The 13,370-nt window shown below is 61.3% G+C and overlaps 3 protein-coding genes across 3 annotated transcripts; all 3 read right to left on the bottom strand.

The window, feature by feature from the left end:
- Positions 1–334: 334 nt before the first annotated feature.
- IFI35 (interferon induced protein 35) lies at positions 335–5,418 on the bottom strand. Its single transcript, XM_074562251.1, has 9 exons — positions 5,305–5,418; positions 5,107–5,205; positions 3,952–4,110; positions 2,202–2,315; positions 1,784–1,928; positions 1,432–1,565; positions 1,083–1,272; positions 714–820; positions 335–591 (listed from the first exon to the last, which is right to left on the bottom strand). Exons 1-9 carry the CDS (start codon positions 5,311–5,313, stop codon positions 349–351), a joined length of 1,200 nt encoding a protein of 399 aa, XP_074418352.1. The 5' UTR covers positions 5,314–5,418; the 3' UTR covers positions 335–348.
- A 1,074-nt stretch (positions 5,419–6,492) lies between these two features.
- Positions 6,493–8,656, bottom strand: RPL27 (ribosomal protein L27). Its single transcript, XM_074562257.1, has 5 exons — positions 8,579–8,656; positions 8,398–8,480; positions 8,085–8,254; positions 7,377–7,487; positions 6,493–6,583 (listed from the first exon to the last, which is right to left on the bottom strand). The coding sequence occupies exons 2-5, from the start codon at positions 8,476–8,478 to the stop codon at positions 6,535–6,537; spliced, it is 411 nt and encodes a 136-aa protein (XP_074418358.1). The 5' UTR covers positions 8,479–8,480; positions 8,579–8,656; the 3' UTR covers positions 6,493–6,534.
- A 357-nt stretch (positions 8,657–9,013) lies between these two features.
- On the bottom strand, positions 9,014–13,358 carry RUNDC1 (RUN domain containing 1). The gene is made up of 5 exons (XM_074562244.1): positions 12,987–13,358; positions 12,042–12,200; positions 11,596–11,794; positions 11,226–11,333; positions 9,014–10,601 (listed from the first exon to the last, which is right to left on the bottom strand). Exons 1-5 carry the CDS (start codon positions 13,317–13,319, stop codon positions 9,736–9,738), a joined length of 1,665 nt encoding a protein of 554 aa, XP_074418345.1. The 5' UTR covers positions 13,320–13,358; the 3' UTR covers positions 9,014–9,735.
- Between the last annotated feature and the right edge of the window lie 12 nt (positions 13,359–13,370).

Genomic DNA, 13,370 nt, shown 5'->3' with positions numbered 1-13,370 from the left:
GTCCCCGGTCCCATCCTGTCCTGTCCTGTCCTGTCTCGTCCCCGTTCCCAGTCCCGTCCCCATCCCCGTCCCGTCCTGTCCCGTCCCCGTTCCCAGTCCCGTCCCCATCCCCGTCCCCGTTCCCAGTCCTGTCCCCGTTCCCAGTCCCGTCCCCATTCCCAACCCCGTCCCCGTTCCCAGTCCCATCCCCATTCCCAATCCCGTCCCCATTCCCAATCCCGTCCCCGTCCCTGTTCCCAGTCCCATCCCCGTTCCCAGTCCCGTCCCCGTTCCCAGTCCTGTCCCCATCCCCATCCCCATCCCCATCCAGTCCCCATCACGACAGACACCCCGCTCCTGACAGATGCTTTAATTGCCGCCGTGCCCAGGGGCCAGCGGGCTGAGGGGGGCTGGCTGGGACAACGCCACGTCCTCTGTGAAAACGGCCACCCCCCACCATCCCGCCGGGACATAGGCGAGGGCGTCCACCTCTCCCCCGCCGCGGCTGGCCTTCTGGAAGTGGATCTCCAGCGTGTCCCTCATGGACTCCTGGCCCAGCACGGGGGGGATCCCCGAGAGCAGGACGGTGCGGGGGCAGCAGCAGGGCTGGAACTGGGCAGAGCCGGGGTGAGCCGTGGGGCCATGCGCTGCGCCCTCGGGCGAGGGGGGAGTGGGGCTTCAGGAGCCCCCCCGTGCTGGCAGGTGCTGCTTGGCACCAGGGTCCGTGCTCTTACCTGCAGGTTGGTGATGTCTCCATTCATGCACGGTGATATTTTGAGCTCGTATTTTCCTTTCCCAATAAGCACCTGGATGCGGCCCCTCGCAATGAGCGGCTCTGCCACTGTAGATGGAGAGGGGAGCCCTGAGCCCCCCCCCTCCAGGCCCCCGGGGAGGCTGCGTCCCTGGCACAGACAACCAGGCTGGCACTGCCCAGCCACGCTCACTTGCGCCATCCCAGCCCTGCCGGGGGGACAGGACAGCCTGGGCTCCCTCTGCCTCCCCTGCTTCCCACTCCATCTGCTCCTGGGAGACCTCTGCCCCCTGCTGAGCCGGTGAGGTGCTCCCCCCTCGCCGTCAGCCCGAGCTCAGCCCTCCCCACGCACCCCCGTCCTGCGCGAAGGTCAGCACCACTTGGCCGGGGTCGTCCAGGAACTCCCTGCTCTCCACCTCGCCGCCCCCGTTCTTCGTCTTGCTGAAGAAAAGCTCCAGCTTGTCCAGCAGCGACTCGTCGGAGATGCCCAGGCTGGGCAGGTCAGACACCAGGATGCTCCTGCTGCTCCGCTTCAGGCGCATCTAGGGGTGGCAGGGAGCGGTCAGTGGGGGGGCTTGGGGGAGCCACGCAGAGCTGGGCTACCAGCGACGCGGCAGAGACGAGCGTGGGTAGCAGCGGGGCATAGCCAAGCTGGTGCGTGCCCAGGTGCTTTGGGGGAGCAGCGGCCCCTCGGACCCCACCTCCAGGGCAGATGGCAGCAGCAGCTCCACCGGCGCTGCCTGCACCCGCACCCTGCACCGGTCGTGCTCCTCCAGCTCCTCCCCGTAGCTCAGCTCCACCACGTGCTCCTTCGCCGCGATGATCCTCTGGGCCACTGCAAGCAGGGAGAGCCCCCGGCACGGGGGATCGACGCCGGCTGCGAGCGCGCCGCGGGGCAGGGCACGGGGCAGCTTCGGGGAGGGGACAAGGCCCCGCACGGCGCCGGTGGAGGCGACAGAGCTCCGAGCCGTGGCCCCGGGGCGGGGGATGCAGGGCAGGACCCAGAGCCCACGGCCCAGGATGTCCGGCTGTGGAGAGTCTTCTCCCTCTTACCCTTTGCCTTCTCAAAGGTGATGAGAGCCGAGCCCCCCGGCAGGGGGTAGCGGATCAGTGGGGCGAGCATCAGCTTGTTCATGTCCTCCTTGTTTGTCACAAGTCCCTTAAACACCATTTTCCTCTCCGGCAAGGTGGGCAGCATCTAGGTTCGAGTACACAGACAGCACCTGGAGGAGACCAGACCCTGCGCGGGGCCTGTCCCTGCCAGCCCACAGACCAGAAACATGTTCATGGCTCAAAACAAACTGCTGGAGCCTCAGCAGAGTCTCTGCTTGGGTCCGGCTGTGCCTGGCGTCCCAGAGCCACGACTGGCGCTCCTGGCCCGGCAGAGGAGCCGTGCCGGTCATCACGCAGAGCCCAGCTGCGTTCGCCTGCAGCCAGGCCAGCAGCCCCCAGTGCCCGCACGCTGCGTTACCATCACCGGATCCTCCCAGGCGACCCTCTTCCCCACTTCTTCCAGTTGCTTTTTCAGCAGCTGCTTCTCCTGCCTCAGCCTGTTGTTCTCCTCCTTGGCTAAAAAAATGCCCACCTGGAAGGAAAGAAAGAGGGGGCAGTGAGGGAACTCCAGGACGCGAGGGGCTGCGGCGTGTCCTCCGTTTTTAAGCCCCAAGTTCTCGGACACGGCTCCACCCGCCCCGTTTTCCTGCCCTGACCCCCTCGCCTTCGGTCACAGCCGCCCCCGAACTCGCCCAATTCTTGGCCCAGCCCTGATGTGACATCCCACGAAACCTCCACCGGGACCAGATGTTGAGAGCTGCTGGTTGCTTAGCTTAAACAAGTAGTGAGTTTTAATTAGAATAAATTACTTAGGGTTATAATACGGTGTGATTTATGCTGTTCGCCCAGCTTTACTTAGCATGAGTAGCCAGATTTGCTGAAGGCCGCAATAGAGTTAGTTTTCTCAGTAATTTTGCTAGCAGCTGGTGCAGCGCTGTGTTTAACCTTTCAGTACGAGGCAAATGTCGATAACGCACTGATGTTTCGGTAGCGTTTTCCCCGAGTCTGGGATTTTTTTTCAGTTCTGCCAGCAAACGCCTGTGCACAAGAAGCGTCAACGCCAAGATAAGGAGGCTCCAGCCCTCGGCAGAGATTGCAAGTCAACGAGATAAGAGCAGCCAACGGCCGGCCCGGGCACCCAGAGAGAACCCAGCACGGCGTTAAGACGACCCCAGACCAAAAATCCCCATTGTGCTAAAAGGCAGGCGAACGGCGCGGGAGGAGCAGGCGTAGAGATGGCGAGGGTGTGACGGCCCAGGGATCCCTTTGTTCACCCTCCCTCCCCGGCGGCGCCCAGCCCGGGCTGACCCTGCTGCTGCACCTTCCAGTTACAGTATTTATTCTTATAAAATCCAACTCCTGAGACTCTGCTGCGGGAAGGTACAGCACAGGGCTACCGAGATGCTGAGGGGACTGGAACACCTCTCTGATGGAGAAAGGCTGAGGGATTTGGGTCTCTTCAGCCTGGAAAAAAGGCGACTGAGGGGGGATCTTATCAACGCTGATAAATACTTCAAGGGGGGGTGTCAGGAGGATGGGGCCAGGCTCTTCTCAGTGGTGCCCGGGGACAGGACAAGGGGTAACGGGCACAAACTTGCCCCTGGGAAGTTCCATCTCAACAGGAGGAGGAACTTCTTTGCTGTGAGGGTGGCAGAGCCCTGGCACAGGCTGCCCAGAGAGGTGGGGGAGTCTCCGTCTCTGGAGACATTCCAACCCCGCCTGGCCGCGTTCCTGTGCCACCTGCTCTGGGTGACCCTGCTCTGGCCGGGGGTTGGAGGGGATGATCTCCAGAGGGCCCTTCCAGCCCTGGCCAGGCTGGGATTCTGTGACACCAAGGGTGGAGCCTGAAGAAGGAGGGAGCTCGCCCAAGAGCGAGAGCGTGGGTGAGGAGCGGGAAGGGGCCCGTGGGCTCACGGGGGTCTCCTGCTGCAAGGGGACCCGGCTCCCGGCAGTGACAGACTCGGGTGGGGGTGCGAGTCCTGGGATGGGGTGTGAACGCTCCTCCTTGAACAGTTTGGGATGTTTCCAGAGATGTTTGCCCAGCTGTATGTAGCACGAGCAGCTCCTTCAACACAGGGCAAAGCAATCTTGGAGCAGTGAGAGAGTGTCGCAGCCCCGCCACCCACCGCTGCCTTTCCGAGCCCAAGACACCTCCTCCGACCACCAACCTGGCAGGATGGCTCTTCGTTTCTGCTTGAAGATGTTTGTTGCCCAAGATTTTTATGCAGAAGTTCTCCCTCTTTCCTCAGCTCCCGCGTCTGTTGCTCTACAGCCTCCTTGGCCGTTTGCAGCTCCGCGTGCTCTTGCTCCAGAGCGCGGCAAAGCTCCTGCGAGAGGCACCATCAGAGCGCGAGATCCCCAGGGACGCTGTGCCACCCCCGGCACAGGCTGCTCGATGGGGAAGGGGGGGGCCTGCCCCCACGCCGAGCCCCAGCACAGGCTCTCCTAACCCTGGGACACCCCCTCCCCAACCGTTAGCCCTGGGACACCCCCCTCCCCACCGTTAACTCTGGGACACCCCCTCCCCACCGTTAGCCCTGGGACACCCCCCCCCCCCAACCACTAACCCTGGGACACCCCCCTCCGAACCGTTAGCCCTGGGGCACCCCCCTCCCCAACCGTTAACTCTGGGACAACCCCCCACACACACCTTTAGCCCTAGGACACCCCCTCCTCACCGCTAACCCTGGGACACCCCCTCCCCACCGTTAGCCCTGGGACACCCCCCCCCCCCAACCACTAACCCTGGGACACCCCCCTCCGAACCGTTAGCCCTGGGACACCACCCCCCCAGCGTTAGCCCGGGGACACCCCCCCACACACACTGTTAGCCCAGGGACACCCCCCTCCCCACCGTTAACTCTGGGACACCCCCTCCCCACCGTTAGCCCTGGGACACCCCCCCCCCCCAACCACTAACCCTGGGACACCCCCCTCCGAACCGTTAGCCCTAGGACACCCCTTCCTCACCGCTAACCCTGGGACTCCACCCCCCCAGCGTTAGCCCGGGGACACCCCCCCCCCCCACTGTTAGCCCTGGGACACCCCCCTCCAAACCGTTAGCCCTGGGACACCCCCCTCCCCAACCGTTAACTCTGGGACACCCCACACACACACCGTTAGCCCTGGGACACCCCCCTCACCGTTAACCCCTCCCCACAGCTCCCGGCTCAGAGTCCAAGAGAAAATAAAAAACTCCCGGTTCAAGAAAAAAAAAAAAAAGGAAACCCCAGCTCAGGGCCGGGGCGCGTCCCGGGGCGCGGGGGGGGGAGTGTGTTTGGTTCCGACCCCAGCCGACCCCCCCCGTCCCCGGCGGTTCGTACCTGGCAGCGCTCGATCTCCCGCCGGATGCCCTCGGGGGTCCCCTCGGGGGTCCCGTCCCGCGGCCCCACCGGGGGCGGCGGCGGCAGCAGGAAAAAGTCCTGATGGCGGGAGGGGGCCTCAGCCACGGCCGCCCCCCCGCCGCCCCCAAGCAGCCCCCCCCGGCCCCGCTCCCCTCGTCCCCCCTCGCCCTCGCCCACCTCGTCCATCGCCGGCAGCGGGGAGCCCGGCCCGGGGAGGGGGGAGCCGGCGACACCCCTCGCCCTTCACTTTCGCTTTCGGTCCCGCGGCCCCGCCCCGGCCCCGCCCCGGCCCCCGGGACGGAACTCTGCCACGGTGATCATGATTTAGCCACTATTTATTATTAGGTAGATCAAAAGGTTGAATTTTAGCAGCACTTAATCACTAACCGATTTAAGGATTAACAAGGTGAATAATTAATTAGCAACTTATTTGGGGTTTTTTGGAATTACAGTATTCGAGAATGACAAGATTCACACTCATTTACTACAGGGTGTATCCTAAATCCAGGTAGATGGATGTTGGTTAAGTGTAAAACAAAACACACAAACACCCCACCCGAGGAGTCGCACCCCCCACCCGGGTCCCTCACTGCTGGGATCGGGAGGGATCCCATCGCTGCAGGAGACCCCCGAGGGCCGGGGGGGGGGGGGTCCCTTCCCGCCTCCCACTCCTCACACACACACAGACAGAAATATTTGGATTCCGTGAAATAAAGAGACACGCCCCCCCCCGCCCCACAAGGGCTGATGTACAGACTCAAACCCATGGAGAGACGTTGGCCCAGGAGGGGGTGGGGGTTGCACCATCGCACAACCCCATCCGCGACAGCCCCAAAAACCTCATCTTTCCACTCATTCCCCACAGGGACGCCCACCACCGCCCAGCCACCCCCCCAGAGCACCCTGACATCCCTCAGCCTCCCCAGGAGGGTCTGTCCCCTCCTGCCCCACGCATCCGTCTTGGATTGAACACCCGGCCGCCGTCCCCGGGCAGCGGGAAGGCCGTCGCTGGCACGGACAAGAGGTTTTGTGAAGGCACCCAAAAATCTGACAACCCTTAAGTCGTCACGCACCGCGCTGCAGGCTCCGCTCACCTTCCACCCCCACCCCCTGGCAGAGTGCTGCAGGGACCGGGATGACAGAAATCACCCTTCGGCGAAAAGTGAGAGGAGCCGCAGCCCCGGGGCCAAGCGGGAGCTGCCCGAGGACAGTCCCGGGGTTGGGGCCACACGAGGCTACGCGGAGACGCTGGAGCTCACCCGGATGGAACGGCTCTCCCCGCTCTTACAGACACACAACGCAACAACCTCCACACCACAGGGAAAAAGGCCTAGGAACGCTCTTTTTTTATACACCACCACAAAATGGGTTTTAGTAAACATTTATTGATGTAACCTTTTTACACCTTTAGAATCGCAGCTTCTGGAAGAACCACTTATTCTTGCCTGTCTTGTATCTGAAAGAGGAACATAAAGGTTAGAGAACACTCTGTACCATCAGGCAACAGCACAAGGCCTGCACCTGAGCTGTCTGTACCCTCCTCGAGGCAGGACGCAGTGCCTGTGTTGCCCAGAGGTATTTCACCTGGTCTCTTCAGCCTGGGCTCCAACTGGACCCACTTTAAATGTGGGGTTTAAACAGTTTAAACTGCCAAGGGAAGCAAGTGTCAGCTTCCAGATTTCCTGATGAAGCCACCTCGTGAAGCACACCCGCACTACGGCGGTTTCCACCCCAAGAGATGAGCGCAGCCCGTGGCAGCCCCCCCACCACCTCGCGCAGAGGGCAGCCGTTGGGACCCTCCCCTCCGAGAACAACCACCAACAGCCCAGGGTGCCCGCAGACACCCCGCATCCCGCTGCGGTCCCACAGCTCCTTCCACTGAACGAGTTTCTGAACGGAACACTGAAAAAACGTGGACACTGCTGGGGAAAGCACCAGCGCTGCCCTGTCCCACTAGGCCGCGACAGGCAGTGGATGAAGTGGCAGGAGGCTGCAGCACCGTCAGAAACCTCAGCCTGAGCCCACGGCTCTTGGTAAACTGTTCCCATCTCATCCCACCAACTCCCGGACAGCCATTTCTGTGAACACGCACAGAAGGTGAGGAGGAATGCACTCCACCAAAAACGTATTCCAAACAATCAGGGCAGAAGTGTCCGTGCTGGGGCTCACTCAGGCTGCGGCCCAACTGTGCCGAGTCCTGGCCCTGGGGACATTTACCGACACCACTGGAGAGCGAGCTTCCAACTCACCTTTCCTCAAATTTCACCTTGGCTTCACGTCTCGCTTTGCGTTTTAGAGCGGGGTCCCTGAACACGTCCTTGTTGACCACTGTCTTGTCCAGTGGAATATCAACAGAATACCTGGGTGAGAGAGCAGCAAGGTTTGCAAACAGTCGTGGTACCTGGCACGGGGATGAAAACACAGCGGGCAGCAGCCAAATGCACGTACTAGTGTCAGGTTAAGGGACTGTGACTCTTAAACCCTTCTTGGTTCTAGAAATCACCAAAGCACTACGGCATCCAAAAAGGCATTTAATTCAGCCTACAAAGGAAACAGCTAATCGCTTCACAAGCTGCTCTTTCCACACTCTGCCCTTGGCAGCCTGGGCCAGCAGGAGCTCCGCGGGGAAGGGAAGAGACATCACTGGGCACAGCAGCTCCGCCAGCACCCCCAGACCCACGCAACCGCCCCAAAGGCTCCTCCACTGGTACCCCATCATCAAGAGCAAAGTGAGAGCTGCTGAAATAAGAGCCAGCTGCCTTATTTCAGAAAATCACTAATATTTCCCCTCAACCTCACACCCCCCAAGCCCCTTTTTGGCAGGGTGGATGCGCCGGATTCATCCAGTCATGTAATTAAGGACCTGAGCGGCTCCCAGCGCTCACTAACGAGCACACACCAAAACCACGGTCACTGAGGGCAGGGGAGACCTCTCGCCCCCCCCCAGCCCCACTCACCGGGTGGGCATCAGGTGGTTGTAGTTGTAGACTTTCACGAAGGACTTGATTTTGGATCTCTTCGCGATCTTCTTCTTGCCCATGGCGGCCGTCACCTTGCGCGGGTACCGGTCGATGCCGGCCACCAAGGCGTGGCTGTACGGCCGGTCCGAGGTGCCGTCGTCGATGTTCTGAAACACACCGACCGCGGCCGGCGCTGGCACCGGAACGCCGGCAGCCCCACGGGAACCCCCACAAACGGGCAGCGCTCCGGGACGCTCGGGAGCCCCGCGGGAGCCCCTCCGGGGCCGCCCCGCCGCCGCCCCGCGCTTACCTTCACGATGACGGCCTTGCGCCCCGAGTATCGGCCGGCCAGCACCAGCACCACCTTCCCCGGCTTCATGAACTTCCCCATGGCTGCGGAGACACCGTGCGGCGGTCACAGCCCGGCCCCGGCCGCCCCCGGCCCGCCGCGCCCGCCGATGGCGGCGGATGCCGCCGGTCCCGGCACTCACCGAGGCTCCCGCGGCGATGGCGCCCACACCGGAAAAGGAAGTCGCCGCCGCGCCTCCGACCTTTGACCTCGCGTCACCGCGCGTCACTTCCGCTCCGTCCCGCAGGGGCAGGTCGCGCATGCGCGGGGCGAAACTGCCGTTGCCGGGCAACCGCCGCCGGGCGTCCGTCCGTCCGTCCGTCCCCGCGATCCCCCCAGGCCCTGCCGATCCCCCCCGATCCCGGCCGCCCCGGGACACCCCGGCAGCGCGGCCTCTCCCGGCGGCGGCGGCAGGGCGGGTCCCGCCTCCCCGGGCACAGGCCGCAGCAGGGCGCCGGCTGCTCCCCAGCACGGAGCCAGGCCGCGTCCCAGCGGGAGCGGCAGCCAGTTTAAACGGCGACTATAAACACCACAAGCCGCAGCGGGCAGGTTAGTGAAGAACACAAATAACACGTCACGGGGCCGGGCTCTGCCCACGCACTTGCCAAAGCCATTTAATGCATCCCCTCTACAACACCGGGCCGCCGCGGCGCTGATCATTGCACAAAAGCCTCGAAAAAGGAGCTCCGGGATTGCTGGGCAAAGCCACCGCCGCCAGTCCCTTACCCAGCTGCCTGCAGAACGTGGCCGGGGCTGTGGATAGCCGAGGGGCCGGAGCAGCGCAGCCCCCAGCCCGCGCTCAGCAGATCTGCCCCCGTTTTCTCACACATTCACGCTGCGGAGGGCAAGTCACTCGCGACCCGGCCCCCCCGAGGCAGCCAGCACCTGCCAGCTCATCCACGAGGCGTCGCGTCGGCACGTCATTTAGACCACAAACTCTGAGAAGGAACCGCACGGGAGCTGAGCCGAGTTCAATGGGGCTGGCGGCCAGGCCTCACCGCGCTCGGGACGGCCAGCCCCACACACTGAATGCTCACTGGCATCCGCTCGCCAGCGGGGCAGTTTGGCTCTTCAGAGCGACACACAAAGGGCAGGGCGAGGTGCTGCACAGCGCGCAACCTCCAGCAGCTTTACACAGGGAGTCTTGTAAAAACACAGATTTCCAGCATCAAGACACCATAAGATTTCCCTAAAAGCAAATATCAATTAGGAGCCAAACTTGGTCTTAAAAAAGCCAGGCTTCTTGAGCCCAACAGCTGCCTAATTTGTGGAAAATGGATGATCTACAACAAAAATACATCAAAAAGCGTCTTTGATGTTTTTCAGCTGCCGGACAGCCAAGTCAACTGGAAGGTTGAATTTCAAGTTGCTCAGGCGACTGAGAACGTTGAGGGCGCTCTCAAAGCCTGTGTTTGCCATGTAGCTCCACGGCTGGTAGTGGGACTGTACCAGAGCTCCAGATTTGCAGATCAGATTTACCCAGGAGACCAGGCGCTGCTCGTTTAGTGCCATACACACCAGGGCTTTCAGTTCAGAGTCCGCACTGCGCTTGAAGGGGTCGTGCTCCGTGAGCACAGTGTGAATGGCTGTCAGCAGGCTCTGTTTGGGGGTAATGGCCACTCCTCCCGTCACAGGCAGGGCAAAGGACTGGGAGAGCTTGCGAGCCGGGGATTCCACGAAGGCTTGCCCATTCTTAGTGTTGTAATACTTCACAAAGAGCTCCCAGGGGTGCATGGTCTGCGGCGACGAGGTGAACGCAGGAATCAAGCACGCGATGGGTGCCAGTACCAGGCTCATTCCTTGGGAAGAGGCGTAGAGCCCGTGAGCCATCAGGTCTCGCAAAGCGATGGTCAACTCCTTCCGCACAGCTAGAGTCAGCTCATCTCTGCCTCCTAAGGGAATGTCCTGCAGATCGGAGGAACTGATAACGTGGTCTTCCTGCTGGTGTTTCATCGCCAGCTGCCTCACCCGCTCTACCGACAACTCCAGTTTCTTAATTAAGGGGGAATAGTCCTTGTTGGCTTGGTCCTTCTGCCAGAGGGTGCGAGGAATCTGACCAGTAGCACAACCAAACTGACTGACAGCAAATATTTGTAGCACAGCAAGCATGCGACGCATGAGGTGCAGGCCCGTTTCTCGCATCCTCCTGGCATCCTCTGGGTTCACTGATCGGGTTAGAAAAGAGAAAAAAATACTCTTATTCTTAAGGAATCAACGGTTCTGCTCTTTCATGCACACAAAAGGAGCACAAATGTCTGCTCCTCCTCCGCCACAGATTCTCCTCCTCCTTGGGAGCTTTTGTCACTAGGACTGACGCTACTTTTTCTAGTTTCAAAGCACTGAAGCCAACCAGAAAAGCAAACATTTGCACGGCCTGTTCTTGACAACAGCTTTCCTAGTGGGCACATACACAGTGAGGAAAGATCATTCTTTAGACATGACGATATCACACAGGTAATTAGCAAATACCAAAACCTTTGCTGAAGGAGATCACTGCCTGCTTTTTCCACTAAGTATCAGAAGTCCCTTCTACTCCTGACCTCAGCTGAGGACCAATCCCACCCTCTGTGCCACACGTTCAGGTTCTGTGACTACTCTAACGACCCACGGAGGAAGGGTAAAGGAACTGGACACAGGCCGCCTGTCAGCGGGAGTAGGAAAGAACAGAAACCACCTGCCAGGAAAAAAGCAAAGTGCCCTAGCACGTCTAGATGCCGGTTCATGCTGGCTGAGCCCAAACGAGTGATGGCAGGAGCAGTGCCGGCAGCTCCGAGCCAAGCTGTGCCCACCTCGATTTCCAGAAGGCCGTGTATTTGGTTTGTAGGAGCCACCGCCATCTTTTCTGCCTGCACACTCACAGTGTCCATCTTCCGCCTTACCAGAGCTTCCAACTTCATCTAGAAAAAGAATTTCACAGTATTATTTCATACTCGTGAATTTAAGCTGCATATCCCAAGTATTAAGGTCAATATTCCTTAGACCTCCCTGCACCTTTTTTGCAAGTCTCTCATTCTCATCACCATCGGTTCAGAGATCTGTACTTCCCCAAGACCCAGAAACCCTTCCTGCATCCTCTGACATCTGTGACCTCCTGCCTCATAACTCTGTCAGGGAATTACAAAGCAATTCAACCTGCTCATCTGAAAACTCAGCACTGACCCTGAATGAAGTTGATGAACATTTCGAGGTCTCTTATCTGTGTCTTCAGTTGTTCCACCAGCTGCTCCTTCACCCTGGCTGGGTTAACGATCTGTGCTATGGCAGCGTCCACACGCTGTCGCAATTCCTCCGGAGAGAGCGTTGCAACATCTTCGCTCAAGTCCATGTCCAGCTTCTTTATCAACTCATTTATGATCATCTGCAAAACATGAGTCAGTAGCACGGTAACACTGCGGGGCACTGCGAGCTTCAAAACACTCCTTTCCCCATCCATCATCTTGGAAGGAGCGACCTTGACACAGATGACACAGGACAGGTCTACGCATGAAGATGAACTACTGATACGCTATTACAGCCAGTGAGAAATAAGGACTGACCAACTCCTACGGTCTATAAACTCAGAAATGCTAGGAGGAAATGAGGCAGAAGGGGGTTGTGAGCCTCACCCGCTGTCTTTCCATAACCACCGACTGTGGCAGGGAGTCGTAACTGCCCTCCTGGTACGCAAACGTCTCCAGGTCATCCAGCTGTGTCTTGAGCTGCAGGATCAGCTCTCTCTGCTTCTCCTTCTGCACCTCGATCTGCTCCTGCTTCTCTTGCTCGCTCTGAGAAAGAGAAACCCGCTAATGGGATGGGGGATTCACTGTGAAGTCAAGCCCCAGAGAATCCCAGCCTGGCCGGGGCTGGAAGGGCCCTCTGGAGATCATCCCCTCCAGCCCCCGGCCAGAGCAGGGTCACCCAGAGCAGGTGGCACAGGAACGCGGCCAGGCGGGGTTGGAATGTCTCCAGAGACGGAGACTCCCCCACCTCTCTGGGCAGCCTGTGCCAGGGCTCTGCCACCCTCACAGCAAAGAAGTTCCTCCTCCTGTTGAGATGGAACTTCCCAGGGGCAAGTTTGTGCCCGTTACCCCTTGTCCTGTCCCCGGGCACCACTGAGAAGAGCCTGGCCCCATCCTCCTGACACCCCCCCTTTCAGTATTTATCAGCGTTGATAAGATCCCCCCTCGGTCGCCTTTTTTCCAGGCTGAAGAGACCCAAATCCCTCAGCCTTTCTCCATCAGAGAGGTGTTCCAGTCCCTGGGAGGGGGGTCGTGGTACTGATGTGGCCCTGTGCGACCTGCTCGAAGCAGGGACTGGACGGGACGGTCTCCGGGGGTCCCCTGCACCCCTCTGCCCTGCCATGAGGGGCGTCTCCTTCAGCCCGTGAGCACCACCCGGGACCCCGGGCCAGCCCCAAGGCCTCGCTGACGCTGGCGGGGCCACTCCAGCCCCTCCCCACTCCCCCGCCCGCCGCAGCCGCCCGGGACAGCCGCTCCGTGTCCGGGCCGGGCGGTGACGGGCACCGGGGGAGGTTTGGGGCTGTGGGGTGGGTGTGGTGCGCGCGCACTCACCGGGGCGCGCGGCGCGGGGCACGCGCGGAAGGCGAACTCCTCCAGCTCGCGCAGGAGGCGGCGCTGCTCGGCCGGCGCGGCGCGCGCCACCTGCCGCAGCCGGAACTGCACCTGCGCGAAGTGCGAGGCCAGCGCCAACAGCGCCCCCTGCAGGCGCCGCCGCTCCGCACGCAGCCGCGGCACCGACCCGTCCCCCGCCGCCGCCGCCTCCTCCTCGTCTTCCTCCTCCTCCTCCGCCGTCGCCGCCGACACGGCGCCCACCGGCGCCCAGCGCTCCCCCGGGCCTAGCGGGCCGCCCTCCGCCTCCATGGTCGTCGCTACCGGCGCCGCCATACCGCCGCCATCTTGCCGCCGCGGCGCGGGGCGGGGCCTGACGGGGGCGGG

Source organism: Larus michahellis, chromosome 18, assembly GCF_964199755.1.
Source record: "Larus michahellis chromosome 18, bLarMic1.1, whole genome shotgun sequence".
NCBI lineage: Eukaryota > Metazoa > Chordata > Aves > Charadriiformes > Laridae > Larus > Larus michahellis.
Note: the sequence above shows the minus strand (reverse complement) of the source record. Positions and strands in the feature narration are given on the sequence as shown.